The sequence below is a fragment of the Lipotes vexillifer genome, unplaced genomic scaffold (assembly GCF_000442215.2).
Source record: "Lipotes vexillifer unplaced genomic scaffold, Lipotes_vexillifer_v1.1 scaffold639, whole genome shotgun sequence".
In the NCBI taxonomy this organism is placed as follows: domain Eukaryota; kingdom Metazoa; phylum Chordata; class Mammalia; order Artiodactyla; family Lipotidae; genus Lipotes; species Lipotes vexillifer.
The window spans coordinates 2,247,238-2,269,966 of NW_006786377.1; the positions used below are offsets into that span (position 1 = coordinate 2,247,238).

The window sequence follows — 22,729 nt, forward strand, 5'->3', positions numbered from 1 at the left end:
TCTTTCCCTTTGTCCTATTTCTAATCACCTCTACACTCTGCTTCACTCCATAAGAAGCTAACAAGGCCATTTGTGAGTTATGAAGATGCAGACTCTCACCTCAGACTGAGCAGATTCAAATTTGACCAGAGTTGCTGCAAGTTCACTCCGGGCAGCCTCGGCCACATTCCGATAGTGGTTGAACTGCTCCCAAGTAACTGCGACTTCCAAGAGATGATTATAAGTTTCCTGATAGGGTTCCCCAAAAGACAAAATATACAAAGGAGAGTTAAACAATCTTTTCCATATGCAGCTGTGCAAAGCAAGATTCAGTACAGAAGCATTCTTTGTAGTCCAAATATGTTGGAAAGGCTGCCCAGAGATGTGTTTGGTTCAGATTATTTCATTCTCCTTCTCAAAATTCTAAGGGAAGCAGGAGGCAGCCCAGGAACGAAGGATAGGCTCCCCCAGGACGGTAGTGGAGTTTGACATTTAAGAGTTAGTATGTCCCCTTGGGGGACTTCCCTGGTGGTCCAGTGGGTAAGACTCCACACTCCCAATATAGGGGGCCGGGGTTCGATCCCTGGTCAGGGAACTAGATCCCGCATGCTGCAACAAAGATCCCGCATGCCACAACAGAGACCTGGCACAGCCAAAAATAAATACATAAATAAAATAAAATATTAAAAAAAAGATTTGGCCTTTGACACTTTACAGAGTTTCCTTCCGCCCAACTCCAATGTTATTTGACCTCTGAGCAGAACAGATAGCAACAACAAAGAACCACCAGAAGAGATGGTTAACAGGAGGCAGTTTTTATTGTTCTTCTGTTTCCAGACTACAAAGATTATCAACTCATCTCTGGTCTGTTGAATAAGAGTTTCATGTGTTTATCAAAGAGACCCTGTGATTTAAGTATAGAAGTCTGTCTCCTTCATAATTATCCACTATGCCATTTATCCTCAATCTCATAGCCTATCTTGGGTTTTTCTTTTTGTTTATTTATTTATTTATTTTTGGCTGCGTTGGGTCTTCGTTGCTGCACGCCGGCTTTCTCTAGTTGCGGTGAGCGGGGGCTACTCTTGGTTGCGGTGAGTGGGCTTCTCATTGCAGTGGCTTCTCTTACTGCAGAGCACAGGCTTCAGTAGTTGTGCCTCAAGGGCTCTCGAGTGCAGGCTCAGTAGTTGTGGCACATGGGCTCAGTTGCTCCACAGCATGTGGGATGTTCCCGGACCAGGGCTCGAACCCGTGTCCCCTGCACTGGCAGGCAGACTCTTAACCACTGCGCCACCAGGAAAGCCCTATCTTGGGGGTTTGAAGGTTACTCAGATGAATGCCTGAGGCCAGAGATAGTGGTCATGCCTGGAGTCCTTCTCCATCCAGAAGGGAACAGTTCTCAGCTCCACTGATGGCTGCCAGTGCAGAAATATGGATCCCAGCATGGCTTCATTACTCTAATTTTTCAAGACAAGTCCTATATTTGGGCTTTTTGAAGTAAAAATTCCCAGTTTTTGCCTCTGGGTAATTAATTTAAATTTAAAAAAAGACACCATATGATCCCAATAAACACATCTGCAGAGCAGATTTGATGGGTTTGGGTTGTGGGTCAGTATGTAACCTCTGGTTCTGTTTCTGTCCTATTCATGCCATAACACCTGCTTTCTGAAAGAATTATTCCAGAGTTTGGACAGATACCCACCTCTATGAAGTTTCCAGGGCCTGGGGTCTTTGTGAAAGACATACAAGAAAGCCATTCATTTTTGAAGGAATATGAAAGAGGTCACATAAAGGAGGGTTTCCCTGGAATATCTAGTGTCCTCGGGGGACACACCAGTAAAACCTGTTTATGATTCTGCCTGGCTACTGAACTGCCAAAGCCTACTGTTTGGAAACACTCATGAATGCAAAGTCATCTTAAAGCCCTGAACTTCACAACAAGCGTTGTCATGACTAGTGTGTTTCAATCCACAAAATGCTAAACAAAACCTTCAGCGCACTTAGTAACAGCCAGTGTTTGTCGATTACAACATATGCAAGAAGATGGTAGGCATGTAGTCCCGGGGAGAAAGCATAAAACAATTAACTGCATCTGTTAAGAGAACCACATCCTGTTCAGCCTCACCCAGCATTCAGAAGGAACTTTTCCACCCTAAACACTCCAGCAATATTTTCCAGAATAAGCCACGTGAGGACCTAGGTCACCTACAAGAGGTCTGAGCTACAGCACGTACGGACCATTTTCTAAAATTCCTTAGGGAAGTAAGTTTCTTAATGGCTATGATTATTTCTTTCATTGACTAACATGATTTTTTAGGACATGACATAGTCATACTATAATTTTATATCTCTTTCTTATGAAAAAATAGTGTCCGTTGGATATAATATTAAGAGCCCCTGAGACAGTTCAGAAGGGGGCCTTTATCTGAGGAGGTTACAGTGTAATTCAGGACACCACCAAAAGCATTAGCATCTTCACATGCTCATGGGCGAAAGAAACCACATATTAAGATATTATTACCTTTGACACTGGAGCAGGGCCTACGTGAGGAGGACTCTTGATTACTGAGTTTAGAAGACAGGTGCTAGGATCTAAATCACCTTTCAAAGTCCAGCAGCCTCGAGATTATTCATCAGCAAGTGTTTACGAAAAGCCTATTCTGGGTCAGGCACTGAGCTTACAGTCTAATAAGAAAAAGAGCATTTATCAAACAACCACGCTGGTGATTGTGTAATTACAAACTGAAATAAATTCAAGCAAAGAAAGAAACAGACAACAAAGGAAAGTGACTTAAAATTAGGGAGGTGGAAGGAAAGATTTCCCTAAAGAAGTGATGATTAAATAGAAATTAAATAGGCAAGAGGTACTGAAACAGGAGCAACCCACATCTTTCAAATAGCCAAACGTCGGAGCAAAGGTCCTGTGGCAGGAGTATGCCCTGTGTGATCAAGGATCAGAGAGAAGGCAGTGAGGCCTTCTGAGGGGTCAGAACAGGTGAAGAATACTGGCAGCAGGGCTTGAAAGACAGCCCTGAGCCCATTGATATATTTTAGTACCTGACAGGGCTTCTTTTTAAAAATATTCCTCCTTGGCTATTCTTACGTGTTCATTTTACCATATGAAATTTAGAATCAGCTCATCAAATTCCAAAAATTCCTGTTGGTATTTTTATTGGGAGCATGTTAACTTTATAAATAAACTTAAAGAGAATTAACATCTCTTAAATGTTGAGCTTTCCAAATAAAATCATCTTTTTTCCATTTGTTCAGGAATTCTCATATGTCACATATGTAGCTGTGATGGTTAATTTTACGTGACAACTTGACTGGGCCACAGGGTGTCCAGATATTTGGTTTAAACATTATTCTGGTTGTGTCTGTGAGGATTTTCTGGATGAGATTAACATCTGAATCAGTAGACTGAATAAAGCAGATTGCCCTCCCCAGTGTCGGTGGGCCTCATCCAATCCACTGAAGGCCTGTATAGAACAAAAAGCCTGAGTAAGGGAGAATCTGTTCTTTCTGCATGTTTCTGAGCTGGGACATCAATCTTCCCCTGCCTTTGGATTCAGACTCAGACTGGAATTTACACCTTCAGCTCTCCTGGGCCTCCAGCTGGCCTACTGCAGATCTTGGGAATTCTCAGCCTCCATTATTGCTCAAGCCAATTCCTTGTCATACACACACACACACATACATACATACATACATACATACATACATACATACATACATACATACACATCCTACTGGTTCTGCTTCTCCAAAGAACCCTGACAGCCCCAGAGACACCTCTGTGTTGAGCTGGGCTCTGGAGTATACCACACTGACATAAATCATACCAATGTTTTCTTTTTTTTTTTTTTCTGTTGCTATACCAATGTTTTCTTAAGCAAAAATAAACAAATGGGACCTAAACTTATAAGCTTTTACACAGGAAAGGAAACCATAAACAAAATGAAAGACAGCCTATGGACTGGGAGAAAATATTTGCAATGTGACCGACAACGGCTTAATTTCCAAAATATACAAACAGCTCCTACAACTCAATGACAAAAAAATAAACAACCCAATCAAAAAATGGGCAGAAGACCCAAACAGACATTTCTCCAAAGAAGACATACAGATGGCCAATAGGCACATGGAAAGATGCTCCACATTGCTAATGATTAGAGAAATGCAAAGCAAAACTACAATGAGGTACCATTTCACATCGGTCAGAATGGTCATCATCAAAAAACCTACAAATAACAAAAGGTTGGAGAGGGTGTGGAGAGAAGGGAACCCTCCTACCTGTTGATAGGAATGTAAATTGGTACAGTCACTATGGAAAATACTCAGTAGTATCAAGGTTCCTTCAAAAAAAAAAAAAACTAAAAACAGAGTTGCCATATGGAGTATACCACAGAAATCTATTCCTTCAAGACACTCTGAGGTAGCTTGAAATGAGAAGAAATGCACAGCAGTAGCATGAGAGGATTACAAGGATAAGAGAAACAATATGAAAACTGAAAGGAGACATGAATTTATTTATGCCTAGGCTTCTCCTCTTAGCCCTTCCTTGGCCGTCCCACAGATCCTTATGTAGACTCTTATTCACATTCGGCTTGGACTTCTTCTTTGACCTGAGTTGTTTTAAGGGCTTAGTTGTTTTTGTGGCTCTCTGTCCTCAGAATTGATTACGATGTCTGTTTTATTGCACTGTGCTCAGACAACCCAACTGTATTCCAGACTGACATTCACGGGTGTACACCAGTGGGGTGGACCAATGTCCATTCAGAACTGGGTCCATTCAGACTGGAAGGTTGTCCTTCTTATACCAGCCATTACACATTTTCACCATCATCCTTTTCTATATTATTTCTCCTTCAGGGAATTTATCAAGGTTTTTGTGAATACTCAATTTTATGAACATCCAATGGGTATTTAAAACAAGGTATATTCTCTATCTTCCGAGCTTGAAATTCAATATGTATCAATTAGTTGTACTTTATTCATCATCTTAATTAGGCATTTCTAGTCTTGTCTAATTTCTACCCTAATTTCTACTCTATCATGGCTCGAGAGAGGTGAGTTAGAGCCTCCTATTACTACTATAATTCTCCATCACCTTGTAGCACTTGTATTCTTGCTGAATGAATACTGGTACTGCTTGACTTGGTGCAAAGATTCAGAAATTTCATATATTCGTTGTGAATTGTACCACGTAGCACGATAATGTGCCATTATTTGTCTGACCCTTTTTGCTCATAATTCAACTTTTTCCAATATTGAGATCATGACTCCTGATTTCTTTTTGTTTGCACCTGACTACATATACCTTTGTTCCAGCTTTTTACTGTCAGCCTTTCGGTATCACTTTGTCTTGGGTGTCTTATATGTAAATAAAGTTGGTTAAGCCCTTTGGATACCCTTCCAATTACACTATATCTATTAAAAATTTAAATGTAACCACTATGACCCAGCAGCTCTACCTCTCAATTATCTCCCCTTGAAAAACAGTCACATACGTGCATAACGATATAACAGCAAAAAAGAGGGGGTGTGTGAAACAAGATAAATTCCCATCAACAAGGCAATTACTAAAAAAGGCACTCCCAAACTATGAATACTAGGCAACAAGCAGTAGGAGATCGTGCTGTATGTTTGGGCATAAGAATATCTCCAAGATACACCACTGAACAAAAGTAAGAAAGTATAGATCCACAGTTTGATACCTTTTTTCATAAAACACATAGGGAGGGAAAGCACTACGTCTTTCCTATAAACATATTTAGAGAAGAAAAAGAGAAAAAGGTCTGAAGGGACACACATCACCTTAATAACAGTCCTCACCTCTGGAGCTGACAATAGTATTGGAGCTGGGAGGGGAAAGGCTTTGTTTCTTTCAAGAAGGATATATTTATGCATTACTTGTATAATTAAATATAATTTAAAGAAAAGAAAAATACTGGGAAGAAATGTTACTGCAGTTATCTTTTAGTTATAGGACTACCTTTTATTTTCTTCTTTATTATCTGTTTTTATATTTTCCACATCCTTTATAGTGACTGTACATTAATTTTATAATCAGAGTAAACATCCCCCCTTAAATAAAAATAAAAGGAATAAGGATAAGAATAGACAAAAATCACAAAACCTGCCATGTGGTGCCTTTATGGAAAACACAAGGACAAAGAAACAATCCCAGTAGCATAGGAATTTGAATGCATGTGAGAGCAGACATCTCAGGGGTTTGCTCTTTTAATTAAGCCCCCTAAAGTTAGTAAGATTTTTGGAAAATTCTTCAACTTTTTCTATAAATATTAAGCAATCTTCACTTTAAAGAAACGAATTTTACCCTATTCAAAATGGCAAGATTAAAAACTCATCCATTTGTCCTCACATGAGGACACTCCAAGTTATTAGGTCTCTCTCAGCCAACCCATGAAGCAATTTTACATTAATTTTAGAAAGCCAACTACCTATGATTTGATTCAGCTACTGATATTATGATAATGATTGAAATTGCCTCACAGGGTGGCTCATAGGCTTTTCAGAATAAAGGATAGTTTCAAAGCGCAAAGGCAGAGAGAAGAGATCAGCTTATTCATAATTTAGTACACAATGTGTCCAATTATCTGACCTGGGGACAATATCTTGGGCCAGTCTTGCTTCTATGGTTTAGTTGTCTTATCTTCCCATGGACAAAAAATAAAAAGAAAAGGAGAGGAAAATCACTGCCTACCTCTGACACACAAAAGCACCTAAATCCATTCCTATCTTTCTATCCCATAACCAGCCTCCCCTTTTGTTCCAGCATTATTCCATACCGCAGCGCATGACTGTGTCCCCAGGGCACTTCCACTGTGGAGTGCTTCCTTTAGCCTCTCTCTCTCTATCTCCTTCCCTCTCTCTCCCCATCCCTCTTTAAGCCTTCACTGCTGCCCCAGTGAGCAATCCCTTCTAAGACTCTCTCCCCTACTCTCCAGCTTCTTCCCCCCAAGTAGTTTCTTCCCTAATTTACAGAGCATAAATTAAGTCTTACAAATTGTATTTCTCCAACCAATGCCAATTTTGACTACCCATCAATTCTTCTCCGGATTTTCAAGGATTTTCCTGGCCCTCCTGCTTTTCCTTCTTATATCTGCATTTGGTTTCCGGGGTTTACTACTGCCTGCAGGGGACAGTGTGATGGGTGTGGAATTCAGGAAATAAATCTGAGTGTCTACATTTTAGCAGTTGTGGGACAAATTTTGGAGAAAGACATTTCTGCATTAAATCAAGTTTTGTGAAGAAGCCGATCTATTATTTTTCCATTGTTCTCTAATCCCTTTTTTCTTGGGTGTCACTTAAAAACCCTTCTAACTCTATCTTCATTGCAGAGAATGCAGTATTCCAAAATGTTCTTAATACTGTGGCTCTACTAAAAGAAACTGAGTCATCTTTTCAGATGGGGAAGGGTTGCAGTTAGAAAAACTTAGATGCCAAACCTTTTGAGGGTTTGCTTCAAGTACTAATCCTGATACAACAATATATATTAAATATGTATCTTATATATACTTATATATTAGATATGTATCTCATATATATACATATATATATGATCATAACTAATATTCACTGAACCAGGAACTATTTCCTTTTTTTGGGGGGGGGGCGGGGGGGAACTATTTCCATTCAATCTTCACAACAGCCCTATGACTATTCTTTTTTTTAATTTATTTATTTATGTATGTATTTATTTATGGCCGCATTGGGTCTTCGTTGCTGCGCGCGGGCTTCCTCTAGTTGCTTTGAGCAGGGGCTACTCTTCATTGCGGTGCGCGGGCTTCTTATTGCGGTGGCTTCTCTTGTTGCGGAGCACAGGCTCTAGGCGCGCAGGCTTCAGTAGTTGCAGCACACGGGCTTCAGTAGTTGTGGCACGTGGACTCAGTAGCTGTGGCAGGAGGGCTTCAGTAGTTGTGGCTCACAGGCTTTAGAGCGCAGGCTCAGTAGCTGTGGTGCATGGGCTTAGTTGCTCCGCAGCATGTGGGATCTTCCCCGACCAGGGCTCGAACCCGTGTCCCCTGCATTAGCAGGTGGATTCTTAACCACTGAGCCACCAGGGAAGTCCCCTCTGACTATTCTTATCCCCCAGGGACTGTTCTTATCCTCTCATCCAAAAATGAAGCTATTAAGGACTAAAAAGGAAATTCTTTTGCCAAATAGCAAACAACTGGTAGTAGATCTGGAAGCAGTGATTGCTTTTCTGTGCTATATAATTTTAAAATTAAGTTTAAAGTAGGATTAATGAATGGGCATATAAAACGTCCCTGCCACTGCAGGAGACACTTCGGCGTATACCCCGTGACCCACAATTCTACTTGTAATTGTACATGAATGTTCGTGGTTCACAGTGTCCATCAATACAGGAATTGGTCAACAATAGTACATCCATTAGATGGGAAACTAGAAAGCAGTTAAAAGAACAGAACTAAACCTATTTAGAGCAGCATAGATCGATCTCAAAAACATACTGTTTTTCAAATAAAGTAAATCATTTTATCATTTTACTAATAGTATGATACCGTGTATGTTTTTAAAATACATGTTAGACAAAACAACATATTTTCTAGGTTTAAGTATGAATGCAAAAAGTATTTTTTTAATGGTCTGGAGGATACTCACCAAACGTATTTAATAATTCCCTCTGGAGAAGGGGATCAGGATTAGAGGTGATTGACAAAGGGAACTATAGTTTATATGTAATGTTCTCATTTTTAAAGGAAAAGTGGATATAATTGTAATATTAAAATCAATTTCTTAATTAAGTGAAAGACAACTGAAAGCATGTTTAAAGAGGCCAATTTACTATGTTCTCAGCTTTCACATCCTAATCTTCAGACTTAAGAAACTGAATACCATGTGAATTCTTTACTGGCTGCAGAGGCAGCAGGAAACCCTGAACTTGAACCTCAGCGTGCACAAGGCAGCAGAGGTAAAAAGAATAATCATTGAATTTCCAGCAATACTTGGAATGTATTTTTTGGGCAGCAAGAAGGTTTTGACTACATTTTGGACAGGAAGTTCACCACAAAAATGAATGGAATAATACAATATTATAGCCAAAACAGTATCTGCAAGGATTAAAACAAGAATTCAATGATTCTTAATGTTTTTATTAACTCTAAAAAGATCTCCAATTAACAAAGGACAAGCCAGAGAGAGAAAACAACCTAAATAACATGTGTTGCACTAAATCCCTGCTTTCTCTTCCAGGGTAACTCATAGCTCTGCCCAAAGGAAACTCAACAAAAATGATGCTGCTTCATCATTTTGATAATATTTCTTCTGTTAAAAGGAGGCCATGACTTCCAGCATACACACTCCTGCCAGCGACAGTCTCCTGAGAGACAAATTTTGTAAACAATGAGAAGACTGTGGAACGTCAGCATGTGTAATCTCTCCAGGTTTCACGTTAGAAAGAAACCAAATAATTTTTAACCTCCTCGTAAGAGTTGTTGCAAAGTGACAAAGCAAGATGACAAGTCAAGATCCACAAGTAAGTTTTCAGAATTAATTTTTCTCTTTTATGTCCAGAATAAAACGGGTTAAAGGCAGATTTCAAATCCCAAACCGCAGTGCTTAGCAAGTCTCATTACTAATCATGGAGAGGGCAAGGATGTCCTCAGCACACTGTAGAGGACAGACCAGAGTGGGCAGACTCCTGCTTAGGAAGCCCTTCCTTTCTAAAGATAGAACGCCTAATCTCACCCTCTCCTCGCAGGACCTGCATCACATGATCCCTAATAAAGAGCTCAGCAGGAGGCAGCTGGGGAAGATCAAAGGAGGGGTCAGAGGCCACAAGAAAATCAACTAATGGACAGTGTATTCACCTGAATAGTAAACCTCTCGGGACTTCCCTGGTGGTCCAGTGGTTAAGAATTCGCCTTCCAATGCAGGGGACGTAGGTTCGATCCCTCGTCAGGGAACTAAGATCCCACATGCCACGGGGCAACTAAGCCCGCGCGCCACAGCTACTGAGCCTGTGCACTCTGGAGCCCATGCGTCACAACCAGAGAGAAGACTTTGCGCCGCAATGAAAGATCCCACGTGCCACAACTAAGACCCGATGCAGCCCAAAAAAAAAAGAAGTAATCCTCTCACTCTTCTCATATTTGCAATTTCAAAGTCTTCACACTCCATTTTTCCCTCTGCTTAATTTTCTGAAAGACTTGACCCATCAAAATTCCCACCTGACCACACCACTATCTTTCAGTTATTCTCTCATACAGCCTATGCTTCTCCTTCACAGCACTCACACAATGGTAAGGAATACATTATATGTGTAATTAAGTATTTACTGTCTCCCTCCCTCCAAAGACTGTGATGTTCATGAAGTCATACCTAGCACCTAACCAGTACCTCACAATGTAAATGTTCAATAATTATTTGTAGAATAAGTGAATGGATGGATGGATGATGGATGGGTGGATGGGTGGATGGATGGGTGGATGGGTGGATGGATGGATGGATGGGTGGGTGGATGGATGGGTGGATGGATGGGCGGATGGATGGGTGGGTGGATGGATGGGTGGATGGATGGGTGGATGGATGGGTGGGTGGATGGATGGATGGGTGGGTGGATGGATGGGTGGATGGGTGGATGGATGGATGGATGGGTGGGTGGATGGATGGGTGGATGGATGGATGGATGGATGGGTGGGTGGATGGATGGATGGATGGATGGGTGGATGGATGGGTGGATGGATGGATGGGTGGGTGGATGGATGGATGGGTGGATGGATGGGTGGATGGATAGATGCTCTTTTTATTAATATCTTAGTCCTCCCATTTGATTCACTCCACAATCTCATCCTGTTCTCATCTGCTATACCAAGTTCCATCAGTCTCTGGAGCTGGCTGATTTCTACCGCACACCGAGCCCCAGCGATGATGGGCTGGTTTAGGAAGCACACAGATTCTCCCACTATGACCCATCGCAGCCTGTCCGTCTCCAGTAGCATTAGTATCCAGACACCATGGATGTATCACATAACCATAAGCCCCGACAAGAGAAAAGTTGTCTTGCCTTTGACTCTGTGGGTGTTCTGGAACATACCTCCCAGTCACTGAATAGCTTCATCTATATCACGGCAGGATCATAAACTAAAGGCTAGTCCCCACCCCACTAGTGTTTCCTGTAATCTTCACAGTTTACCAAAGGTCAAGACCTTAGAGAATGACTTTAACTTCCATGCAAAGTTTCAAGTTTATTTCTCGTCCAATGTCAAAACAAGAAAAACAAAAAAGGAATTAAGCAAATGGCAGGAAAGAAAGATTGAAAGAGGGAACGAATAAGAGGAAGCGAGTGTCCTGTGTGCGCTGCTGGTGCCGTGCACTTGTTAGGGGTGAACCAGTGTGACTTGGCTCTTCCAAGCAGATCAATGTGGGTCACACGATCTACCGGAACCATGAGGTAAAGCAAACAAGTTGCTCAGTAGCAGGACACCTGTTCACTACAGGAAATCACAACAAATTTCAAAACCCATGGAACAATCCAATGGCATAATGGCAAGCCTTTGTTCAGTAAAAGCACTCCTATAGCAGGGTCAAAACAGTGGAGTCCAAACAGGCATCTCTCTCGGGTTTTGGTTTTTCTGGGATAATCTTGAAGCAGAGCAGAGAATGAATGAATGCAGCTTCTTCAGTCAATCCTCTGAATGTCATTGGACAACATCAGCTTAGTTAATATCAGAAACACATTCCTGAGACCCTCTTGTATTAAGACTCATCATCTGGATCCAGCCTCCTGCTGAGACCAGTAAAATATGTCCTGCTAGGTGAGAAGAGAGGCTTCATATATCTAACTGCAACTTACCAAGCTCTCAAACGTCATATGTGCTAAGCTGATGTAATAATTTTAAGGCATTTCAACATTAGGATTGAAAATGGCTCTGCCTAAACTGCATCCAAAAGTAAATGTAGACGGATGCCACAGCTGCCTCACTCTCCTGCCTTCCACGCATCTCCTTTTGTGCTCATCTAACCTTCCCACTGCTGCAGAGTAGACGGGATGAAACGCACACCTGATCAGGTCCCTCCCTACCTACCAAAGCTGCCCATCTTAGACAAGGTAAGGGATAATCTCCTTACGTTGTACAAATCTCCTCTCAATCACCAAAGGCCTGTTATCAGTGTTTCTGTCCCCATGTCAATATCTAGCCTAACCTTCAGTCACAAATGAGATTTGTCTAAACATGCCAGGTATCTTTCATGTTCCACGCTTGAGGTCCTTCTACCTCCTTCCCAGTCTCTTCCTCCACTTGAGAAACGCCTGGACTCAATTCAAGAGTTAGGACTGGCTTCTCTGTGAAACTTTCCTAGCGTACCCGGGCAGAATTTTTTTTTTTAATTTTTATTGGAGTACAGTTGATTTACAATGTTGTGTTAGTTTCTGTTGCACAGCAAATGAATCAGTTATAGATAAACATATATCCACTCTTTTTTAGATTCTCTTCCCATATAGGTCATTACAGAATATTGAATAGAGTTTCCTGTGCTACACAGTAGCTTCTTATTACTTATCTATCAATATTTTATATATATTAGTTTGTATGTGTCAATCCCGGTCTCCCAATTTATCCCTTCCCACCCCTTACCCGCTTAGTAACCAGAAGTTTGTTTTCTACTTCTGTGGCTCTATTTCTGTTCTGTAGATACGTTCATTTGTACCATTGTTTTAGATTCTTTACCCGATTTACCACTCATCCTCAGCTTGCTTTATTTATTTTGGTTAATAATTCTCTGATTGTCTAATCAATGAAAAAAGATAAATGTCACCCACATTCTTACCAGAGACAATACTGATATATTTTCATGCATTTCTTTATAGTACTTTTCTTATACATATATATTGTGTGCTTTCTAAAAAACATAATTGGGGTTACACTATAACAATAATTTGGTATCCTATCTTCTTCGCTAAATATTAATATTTTCCCAAGTATTCTTTTAAAATGTTAAGAGATGCACAACATTCCATCACAAAGCTGTAACTTAATCTCACTATTCTATTGATAGACATTTCGTTCTTTTACCTATCTGTCACTATTACACATCTGTTAGAATTTCTGATTGTTTCCTTAAGATAAATTCCTGGAAGGGAAACAACTGGGTCCAAGTGAATAAACATTTTAAGGATTTTCGTACATATGTCAACACATAAGTAGCACTAATTTACATTCCTACCAATAATTTATTATAATAGTTTCATGACACGAAGGGTCACTGCTTACTCAGTCCCTTCCCAATATTTCTCTATCACTTTAAAGATGTCTGCATTTTAATATTTATCAAGTGAATAATAACACAGTAACATAAGCTATCATTCTTTGAGGATTTGAGCTACATAAGCACAACGTAAGCACTGTACTAACACGATTACATTCAATCCTTACAGTTCTTACAGAAGAGAATTCTCCTCTCCCAGGCTTGCCCAACAGATAGTGAGTGACAGAACCTGACAACAAACCCACAGCCTACCTGACCTAAATCCATGCTTTGACCAGCGGGTCTACAAACGTTTTTGCTTATGCAACCTATCAGTATCAATTTGTTAAAGAAATTTGAATATTTATTTATGTAAAAATATACTACTGTCATATTACGCATATTACCAAATATACACAAAAATACAAATTAAGATGAGATTAAAATAATAATGCAAATATTTTCTTCCTGAACCTCTCATAAATCATTTTGCACACCTGTAGACACAAGCCCACTTCTGAGGAGCATAGCCCTCATCTCCTACACTAGTTTTTATGTCTACCACTAGGACATAAGCTCCATGAGGGCAGGCCCTGTGTCTGTTTTTTAGCACTGTATCTCCAGTGTCTACACTGCCTGGTACGCTAATGAAAGACATGTTGAATATTAATAAATGAATAAATGATTCAGCTGCAAGGTTGTGGGTTTGAGGGAGGAATCTAGAAATCAGTTATATTTGTATCCCTAGCACCAAGCACATTTCCTAGCACATGATGGACACCTCTATAAATGTCTGCTGAGTGGATATACATTTGCTGTTTGATGAGTAAATGAGTGAATGGATGGATGATGGATGGATGGATAGACAGATGGACAAACAGAATGGAAAGGTTTCTATCCCTCTGTTCACATCTCTAGGATTAGCATATCAAAGATAAAAATACCTGGCTGAACTTATTTATTTAATTTCAATAACACTTTACTACTGCTAAACAGTGGTCCTGTTGGAACAAGTATAGATGGAGTTTCACTCACCTCTTGTAAAAACAGAAAGTAACAAGCCTCATATTTTTAAAATTAGCCCTGGCGAGAGATCAACCTAGAACAGAGATATGAGCTTCAGAAGAAGATGGGAGGGAGAGGAGATAGTTGACCAAGATGCACTGGGGAGGAAAGGCCATGAATTATTTATTCATCCACATCTTGCTAGATAAGAATAAAAGCTTAAAAGACTGAAAAATACTTACCTTGAAGGAACAAAAATTATAACTCAATCCTTGTTAGGGTGAAGGTCTCATCCTATCTAATTTGTAATTTTTCTGTATCTTGTTATGAAAATATCTTGGCTAATAAAATTGCAGTTGTTTCTTTAACTCATCCTGTCTTTAGAAGCTTATTGTCACTCCCTGTGTAACAGCTATTCTTAATCTCAAGGTTTTACATGCTACATGGACATGAGGGGAAATTACATTAATCCACACTCTCAGTATCTTTAGTTTGTAACCTTGCTGATACGTCACTTACATTCACTTGTTAATCAGAAAACATTAAGATGTTTTGTCTTGCCTTTTTCTTCAGTTGTGACTGTAATTTTAAAAATCATTTCTAAAATGAGCATAAATGTGGAAGCTCTTCAAACAGCTATTAGCCTCTCTTTGCTTATTTCCATTCTTGAGGTGGATATGATTACCTCAACAGAATGCAAACTCCATGAGGGTGTTATTATTTATAGACACCAGGTAGTAAATACTAATCATGCTAGCTCTGTATTAAGCATGATTCAAATACAATGCCATTTAATCCCAAGTGCAACCATGTGAAGCTGTTACAACTATCCACATTGCATAAAAAAGAAATTTAGGTTCAAAGATGATAAGGCATTTGATCTGAATCCCACAGCTGTGTTTTCTGGCTCCTCTCTTCCCCTCCCCTCGTCCCCCCTTCCCTTTCCTCCTTCCCCCGTCTCCTTCCCTCTCCTCTCCTTTCTACCCTCAACTCTAATCTCTTACTCTGGCTCACTCTACCTAGCCACTGTGACCTGTTTTCAGTCTTTAAATCAATGTGCCCTGAGCCTCAGTCTAAATTAGTTTCCTGTGTTATTCACTCTCATGTCGCCTAATACTTATCCTTCGTGTTATCACCAAATTAACTATTATTTATTTGTATGATTATTTACTTAATATCTATGTCCCCCACTAGACTATGAGGTCCACAGAGGCAAGAAAATGCCTGTTCTGTTCACCACCGTGTCCCCTGTGACTGAGTATCAGTAAAGATCACAGGGTGAATGAAGGAGTGAGTGAAATGGCACAGCCAGAATTCAAACCAAAGCCTATCTGACTCCAAAGCCCATATTGTAATCACTATGTTATCATCCTATATATAGATATGCAATCATTTCTCCCTAAGTTGAATTCTTGCTGTCTGCAAGGCAAGTAGGACTGCTGTAGTAATGAGGTGCATTTCCATAACTAATTTTAAGTTCACAAAATTTAACTTTAATAAATTCATAAATCTCTTTCCCACCACTTTCTGGAAGATTCCTGGGGGAAGGGATAAATTGGGAGACTGAGACGGACATATACACACTACTATATAGAAAATAGATAACTAATAAGAACCTACTGTATGGCACAGGGAACCCTACTCAATACTCTGTAATGATTATTTGGGAAAAGAATCTTCAAAAGAGTAGATATACGTATAAGTGATTCACTTTGCTGTACAGCAGAAACTAACACAACAGTGTAAATCAACTATACTCCAATAAAAATTAATTTTAAAAAACGATTCTTGGGACTTCCCTGGTGGTCCAGTGGGTAAGACTCCATGCTCCCAACGCAAGGGGCCTGGGTTCGATCCCTTGTCAGGGAACTAGATCCCACATGCATGCCACAACTAAGAGTTCACATGCCACAACTGGAGGATCCTGCGTGCTGCAACTAAGACCCAGCGCTGCCAAAATAAATAAATAAGTAATTGATTAACAAATAAATGAATAGATTCCTTCTGCTTTCTACAAGTTCCTGAATGTTGTATAGGTCAGGTCTAGTCAATTTAGAAGCTTATATTTTCACTTAATACAAAGTCCTTTGAATTTTTTTTTAATCTGTTACCAAGTTATCTGTTACCAAGATAACTTCTTAGTTAAGAAAGTCACAGGCAAGTTAATTAATTTCAGGTCCTATTTTAAGTGACTACCAATTTCTCAGCATTTATATTGGATATATCTCCATGGGAGGTATCAGGTGTAGCTATCAAGGCTAATAATGAGTGCAGATTTGGGAACACTGTCACATATGGAATAGCTTCTATGAGTGGAAGGGTGGAAACAAAAATCTCTGTTGACAACTAGATGGGACATTTTATTCATTGGAATCCTGTATATATCTTTTTGCATATTAATGATTCTAGAACTCTTCCCAAGTGGGATTTTTTTCCCTCCATCTATTATCGAACACTTATTTTACTTCCTATGCTGAGTGGTGTGCTTGAAACTTTAATAAGTTGTCTATTCAAAGTGGCTCCTCAGGAATATTTCCCTTAGAATGAACTTGAAATATAGCTTAACCCATCTTCCAAAAGAGCAACTGTCTAGTGCAATAAAATTGTTACACAGAGATCTAAGTCTTGTTGGACTTCATTTCAATACTCATCATTTTATGTCAACCTTTAGGAGAAGGAACAAGCAATTTTAAGATAAAATTTTCTTCAGCAATACTCACAATTCACAAGACATGAAACAACCTAAAAGCCCATCAATGGACGAATGGATAAGGAAGAAAATGTGACATGTTTATATCTATCTATATCTAAATAATGGAATACTACTCAACCATAAAATAGAAGAAAATCCTGCCATTTGCAACAATATGGATGGACCTTGAGGGCATTATGCTCAGTGAGATAAGTCAGACAAAGACAAATACTGTATGATCTCATATGTGGAATCTAAAACAAGCAAAAAACTCATTTAAAAAAAAAGAGGGGCTTCCCTGGTGGCGCAGTGGTTGAGAGTCCGCCCGCCGATGCAGGGGACACGGGTTCGTGCCCCGGTCCGGGAAGATCCCACATGCCGCGGAGCGGCTGGGCCCGTGAGCCATGGCCGCTGAGCCTGCGGGTCCAGAGCCTGTGCTCCGCAATGGGAGAGGCCGCAACAGTGAGAGTCCCGCATACCGCAAAAAATAAATAAATAAAATAACAAAGAGGTAACCATTACTTTGCTGTACATGTGAAACTAACACAACGCTGTAACTTAGCTATACTTCAAAAAAAAAAAAAGTAACCATCATATCCTCTGTATTTTCAAAAAAATATGATCTTGAGGTTCCTACCAGGCTGTTACACAAGGTTACAAAGATCTTCATGCAAATATCACTGCCAGACTAGAGAAGAAATAAATTGTCTCAAGGTCAAAATAATGTGAAACAAAACTGTATCACCTGTGTCTTGAACAAACCTAGCCTTGTAAACTTGAATAAATCTGAATATTTTGATTTTGTTTTTAAGGAAATGTCAGCCTGCCCATTTGCCTTCATGAACAGAAGTGTAAGCATTCTTCTTTACCCAAAGAGCATGGTTTTTAAACCAGGGGCCAGAAATGGCCTTAAAATACTTAGTTAATTACCATCAGAAAGGAACACTTAACAGCCAGTATGGACAAAACCATAATCATTGTTTTTGGCAGCTATTCTCAAAATTCAAACTGTCAATTCTAAATAAATCCAGGCTCCAACACATGGGAAAAGGAGTAACCGGAGGGAGACACGACCAGTGCTTAGATGATGCCGGCCCTAGTGCGACCTAACACCTGCCATGAGTGGTGCAGGCTGCGGGTGCTAATGAAGACCCCAGCTAATGCCCTAGCTTCCCAGGATGTGGCCCTGGAGTGGAAGCCTCTCACAACAGCCCTACAGGCAGGAAGTTCCCGGGCATAGAATGAATGGCGATGACCGAGTGTTGTGCCCACTGGGAAGCCCCCCCACCAGCACCCACTCCTCAGGCAAGGAGGGGAAACCATACCCTGGTTTCCCTGACACGGAGACACAATTTTTTTAATTTACTTTTTTAATTAATTTTTATTGGAGTATGGTTGCTTTACAATGTTGTGTTAGCCTCCACTGCACAACAAAATGAATCAGCCATACACATACAGATATCCCCTCCCTTTTGGATAGACAACTGATGGGAACATACTGTATAGCCCAGGGAACTCTACCTAATGCACTGTGGTAACCTATATACATTATTGATACTATGTATAAAATAGATAACTAATGAGAACCTACTGTATAGCACAGGGAACTCTACTTAATGTCCTGTGGTGACCTAAATGGGAAGGAAGTCCATTTTCCCAAGTAAAGCAAAAAGGTAGACGTAGATAAGACAACAGACTTAAGGGACTTGGGATGGCAATAAAGAGCGTACAGCATGGCTGAACCTTCAGAGCCAGGGCAAAGTTAAGGATCTCAGTAGAAACTGCTGTCCAAGTCCACGAGGGAAGTCGGGGCCAAAGGGAACAGAGGATGGTGCTCAGCCCAATGCTCCACCCCACCTTCAGTGCCAAGAAACTCATAACCAACTCCACTCCCACTTGCAAAGACTTAGTTCATCTAAGGGGAAAGGGAATGAGGAAAACAAATGGAATGTTTCCTTGAATTGACAAAATGGTATTTTTCTTCTAAAGAGAAGAAATAGCCTCTTCTGAGCTAGGCTGAGTTGTTACAAAATGTTACAAAATGTTTGCCCACCTAAGTTACATCGTCTCTAATCCTTATACTCACTGTATATGTAGTAACTGAACTTCAGTCACTCACCAAATAGAGCTATCCATCACGGCTAAATACATAAAGAAAACCGATACATAAGCAGAAAAGTAACAGAAACAAGTTAATTAATCGCTTCAGATTCTACAAGTTAGAGTGGCAGAAAGTTTATTTCTCTAGAGAAGTGACTTCGCTAAGGTACAGCTTAATACACTTCAGCCTTTAGGGATAAATGTTATGAGGAAACTTCACATGAAGAAAGCTGTGCAATTAAAGACAATGTCCATTATGTTCCATCATAGTTACACCTTATGTTTATTTGAAAGACCTCTGTGGTGTGAGCTCTGAGCACAAGTGCTTGTACTAACTTTAGCAAAGGCTGACTATTAGTCAGCTCCCGCTGTTGTAGCAAAATACCTCAGATGGGTGGCTTCAACAACACATTTATTACCTCACAGTTCTGGAGGCTGGGAAGCCCAGAATCAAGGTGCCAGGCAATTCAGATCCTCCTGAGAGCTCTCTTCCGGCTTGCAGATGGCCACCTTCTCACTGTGTCCTCAACTGGCAGAAAGAGTTCTAGTCTTTCCTCTTCTTATAAGGACATTAATCCCATCATGGGGGTCCCACCTTCATGACCTCATCTAGACCTAATTACCACCCAAAGGCCCCACCTCCTAAAACTATCCCATGGGGGGTTAGGATTTCAACATGCAAACCTGTGGAGGACACAAACACTCCATCCACAACAGACTGCACATTGAATTGCATGGAGTGGGAACAGGTAAATCCAAAGTGCAGGCAGTGGAAGGGCACTGGGGGTGCAGGCAGCCAATCCACGTTCTGTTCATCAATTAATCAACCCGAGTTCTCCCTACTTCCTAATCCGTATCCCTAACTGGCAATTCCAAGCGTGGAACCTTCCAGAGGTCTCTGGGAAGAACAATTCCACCTCCACTGCTATCTTCTCCTATGCCATTTATTCACCAGCATGACGCCACTGCCTTTGTATTTTCTAGAATGGTTAAAAAAATTAAAAATTTTTGGTCTTATTCCCAACAGTGTTGGAGAATGATTCTATTATCTACTTTTTCTCCTCTTTTAATGGGGTTTAGAGAAGCAGAGGACATAAACACATGTACTCAAGTCCAGAATCTTGAGCAAAAAGCCCAAATCAGCTATTAATAATCCCATTTTCACAAAGAGCACACTGAGGCCTGAAGGGTTAAGCAACGTTTTCAAATGGTGGGGCTGACTTACACTGTATCTTCTAACTTACTGTCTTATACATAGTTCTTTATAAGCCCCCTCAAATTATTTGGGAAGTTATGGTTAGTTTATCAATATTTCCTAGAAAATGTAAGGTGGAAATTAACCTTAAAACATCCAGAAACCAGACCTAGAGAAAGTGAGGAATGAGCTCAGGACAACAAAAGCAACTCATTTCAGAGTCAACAAGGTCCAGGGCTCTTGACTCTGGCTAATATTCTTTTTAGGCCAACAGACGTTTGCTCAATAGATGACTGAGTTGACAAGCAAACGATTTTCTTATGAGGTGCCCATAATCGGGAGAATTTGTTCCCTTCATTTGTTCCTCTCAGTTTCCCTGGTCTGCTTATCCTCAACCATCACATGGTAAATTTCACTGTGAATTTAAAAATCCTTCTCGCTCTCTCCCTAGAAAACCTCTTATTTCTCTGGCCTTCCTTTATTCATAACTTCAAGAACCATCTAAACGGTGATGAGCCCCATCTATCAGACGATCCCCAGCCCAAACCTGTCTTTTGGGCTCAGGATCTACCTATCTAACTGCCTCCTGGATATAACGTGGAAAACAGACAGACCCTTCACACCCAACACGTCTCCATCCGAGCTCATGCTTATTTTCCCCCAATTTGGTCTTTCTCCATCTCGGTGAATGGCACCACACATCCACCCAGTTCCTCCAGCCAGAAACCTGTGCCTTACAATCTCTCCCTCCCAGTTCCAATGCCTCTGTCTTGTTGACTCTCACCTCCAAACAACGACTCACCCTCAACCTCCTCGTCCACCACCCAAGTCTCGGTTACCAGAACAGCCGGCACACAGTCTCCCCGACTTCAGATTTATTCCCCACCCTCACCACTCACCCAGCCTCTAGTCCGTTTATAGCCAGAGTGATCTTTTCAAAACATAGAAGTGCTCAATATTCCCAAGGCTTGAAATTCTCCAGGGACTTCCCCTTGGCCTCGGGACAAAATCCAAACTCCTGGGCTTCCCTGGTGGCGCAGTGGTTGAGAGTCCGCCTGCCGATGCAGGGGACGCGGGTTCGCGCCCCGGTCCGGGAAGATCCCACATGCCGCAGAGCGGCTGGGCCCGTGAGCCATGGCCGCTGAGCCTGCGCGTCCGGAGCCTGTGCTCCGCAACGGGAGAGGCCACAACAGTGAGAGGCCCGCGTACCGCAAAAAAAAAAAAAAAAAAACAATTTAAAAAAAGAAAAAGAAAATCCAAACTCCTATGGAGTCCCGCATAACCTGACCCCTGCCTACCTCACCGGCTTCATCTCCCACTACCCTTCCCACCTCACGGTCTCTCCCAACTACACTCCCGCCCCAGTGGCTTCCACAGTTGCCTGGACAGACTTTGCTTCTTCCCATTCCCCACGGTGTGCGGTGGAGAAAACTTAGCCAGCACTCCCAGCCCCGATCCTTTGCCTAGCTAACTGCTACTCACCTCCCGGAGCTCAGCTGAAATTTCACTTCCTGGGGGAAGACCGCCCCCAGCACCAAGTCCAGGGGATACTTTCACTCCTTACCTGACCTGACCTCCCTCTGGCACTTGCCACACAAAGGACACCCTCCTTGACCCCTCCGGACTCACACCCCCCGCACCACCACTCTCCCAGGCAGCTCCCCTTTCCTCTGCCGCACCTGGCCCTCCGCTGCCAGTGCCTCCTGTAGCTCATCGTCCTCCACCCACTCCAGCCATGCTTTTGCCTTCTTCCGTTTTTCAAACTTTTATTTATGACCCCATTTATTATTTACTTAACTATACTGTGAGCTCGATAGTTCGAAACAGCCTCTTCTACTTAGTATCCCGATTTACTACAGGCACGTACTCTCTTTAAAGTCTTATCTCAGTCTTACAGGAAAGTTACAAGAATAATCAAGTATATGCTTCGCTTAGATTCATCAGCTGTGAGAACATTTTGTCACACTTGACTTATTCCTTTCTCTCTGTACATTACAATCATGACAGCCGAATCATCTGGGAGTACTTTGCAGACGTCGTAGCCTTTAACCCCTAAATACTTCAGCACGTATCTCCTAAGAACAAGGACATACTTTTGCATACAGCTGTCAGACTCAAGAAATTTAACTATGATACCGTATTATTCACCAGTTATCTCGATAACGTTCCTTAGAGCAACTATAAATGTGTGGCATGTATTGTCAGGTATCTTTAGTCTGTTTAATCCAGTTCTCGGCCTTCCTTTCTCTTTCATAACATCAATAACGGGATAAACTGATGTATGGCTCCTGACATGAAGCACTGAGAAGTAAACAACGTGTCTCATATAGAATCACCATAAATGCCAAAAGTGATTAACTTGAATCTAAGGATGAGGAAACATGAGGCATTACCCAAACTGAGGGACATGCTACAAACTGTACTTTTTTTTTTTTTTTTTTTTTTTTTTTGTGGGTCGGGCGGCCTCTCACTGTTGTGGCCTCTCCCGTTGCTGAGCACAGGCTCCGGACGCGCAGGCTCAGCGGCCA

At 41.1% G+C, this 22,729-nt stretch overlaps 1 protein-coding gene across 1 annotated transcript in view; it reads right to left on the reverse strand.

Annotated features, from left to right (window-relative positions):
• The window catches only part of CCDC170 (coiled-coil domain containing 170), a 70,085-nt gene extending 58,249 nt beyond the window's left edge, over positions 1 to 11,836 (reverse strand). Inside the window, 2 exon segments of the mRNA XM_007472271.1 lie at positions 100 to 228; positions 11,819 to 11,836. Of these exon segments, the coding sequence (XP_007472333.1) occupies positions 100 to 228; positions 11,819 to 11,836 (147 nt within the window).
• Positions 11,837 to 22,729: the final 10,893 nt, after the last annotated feature.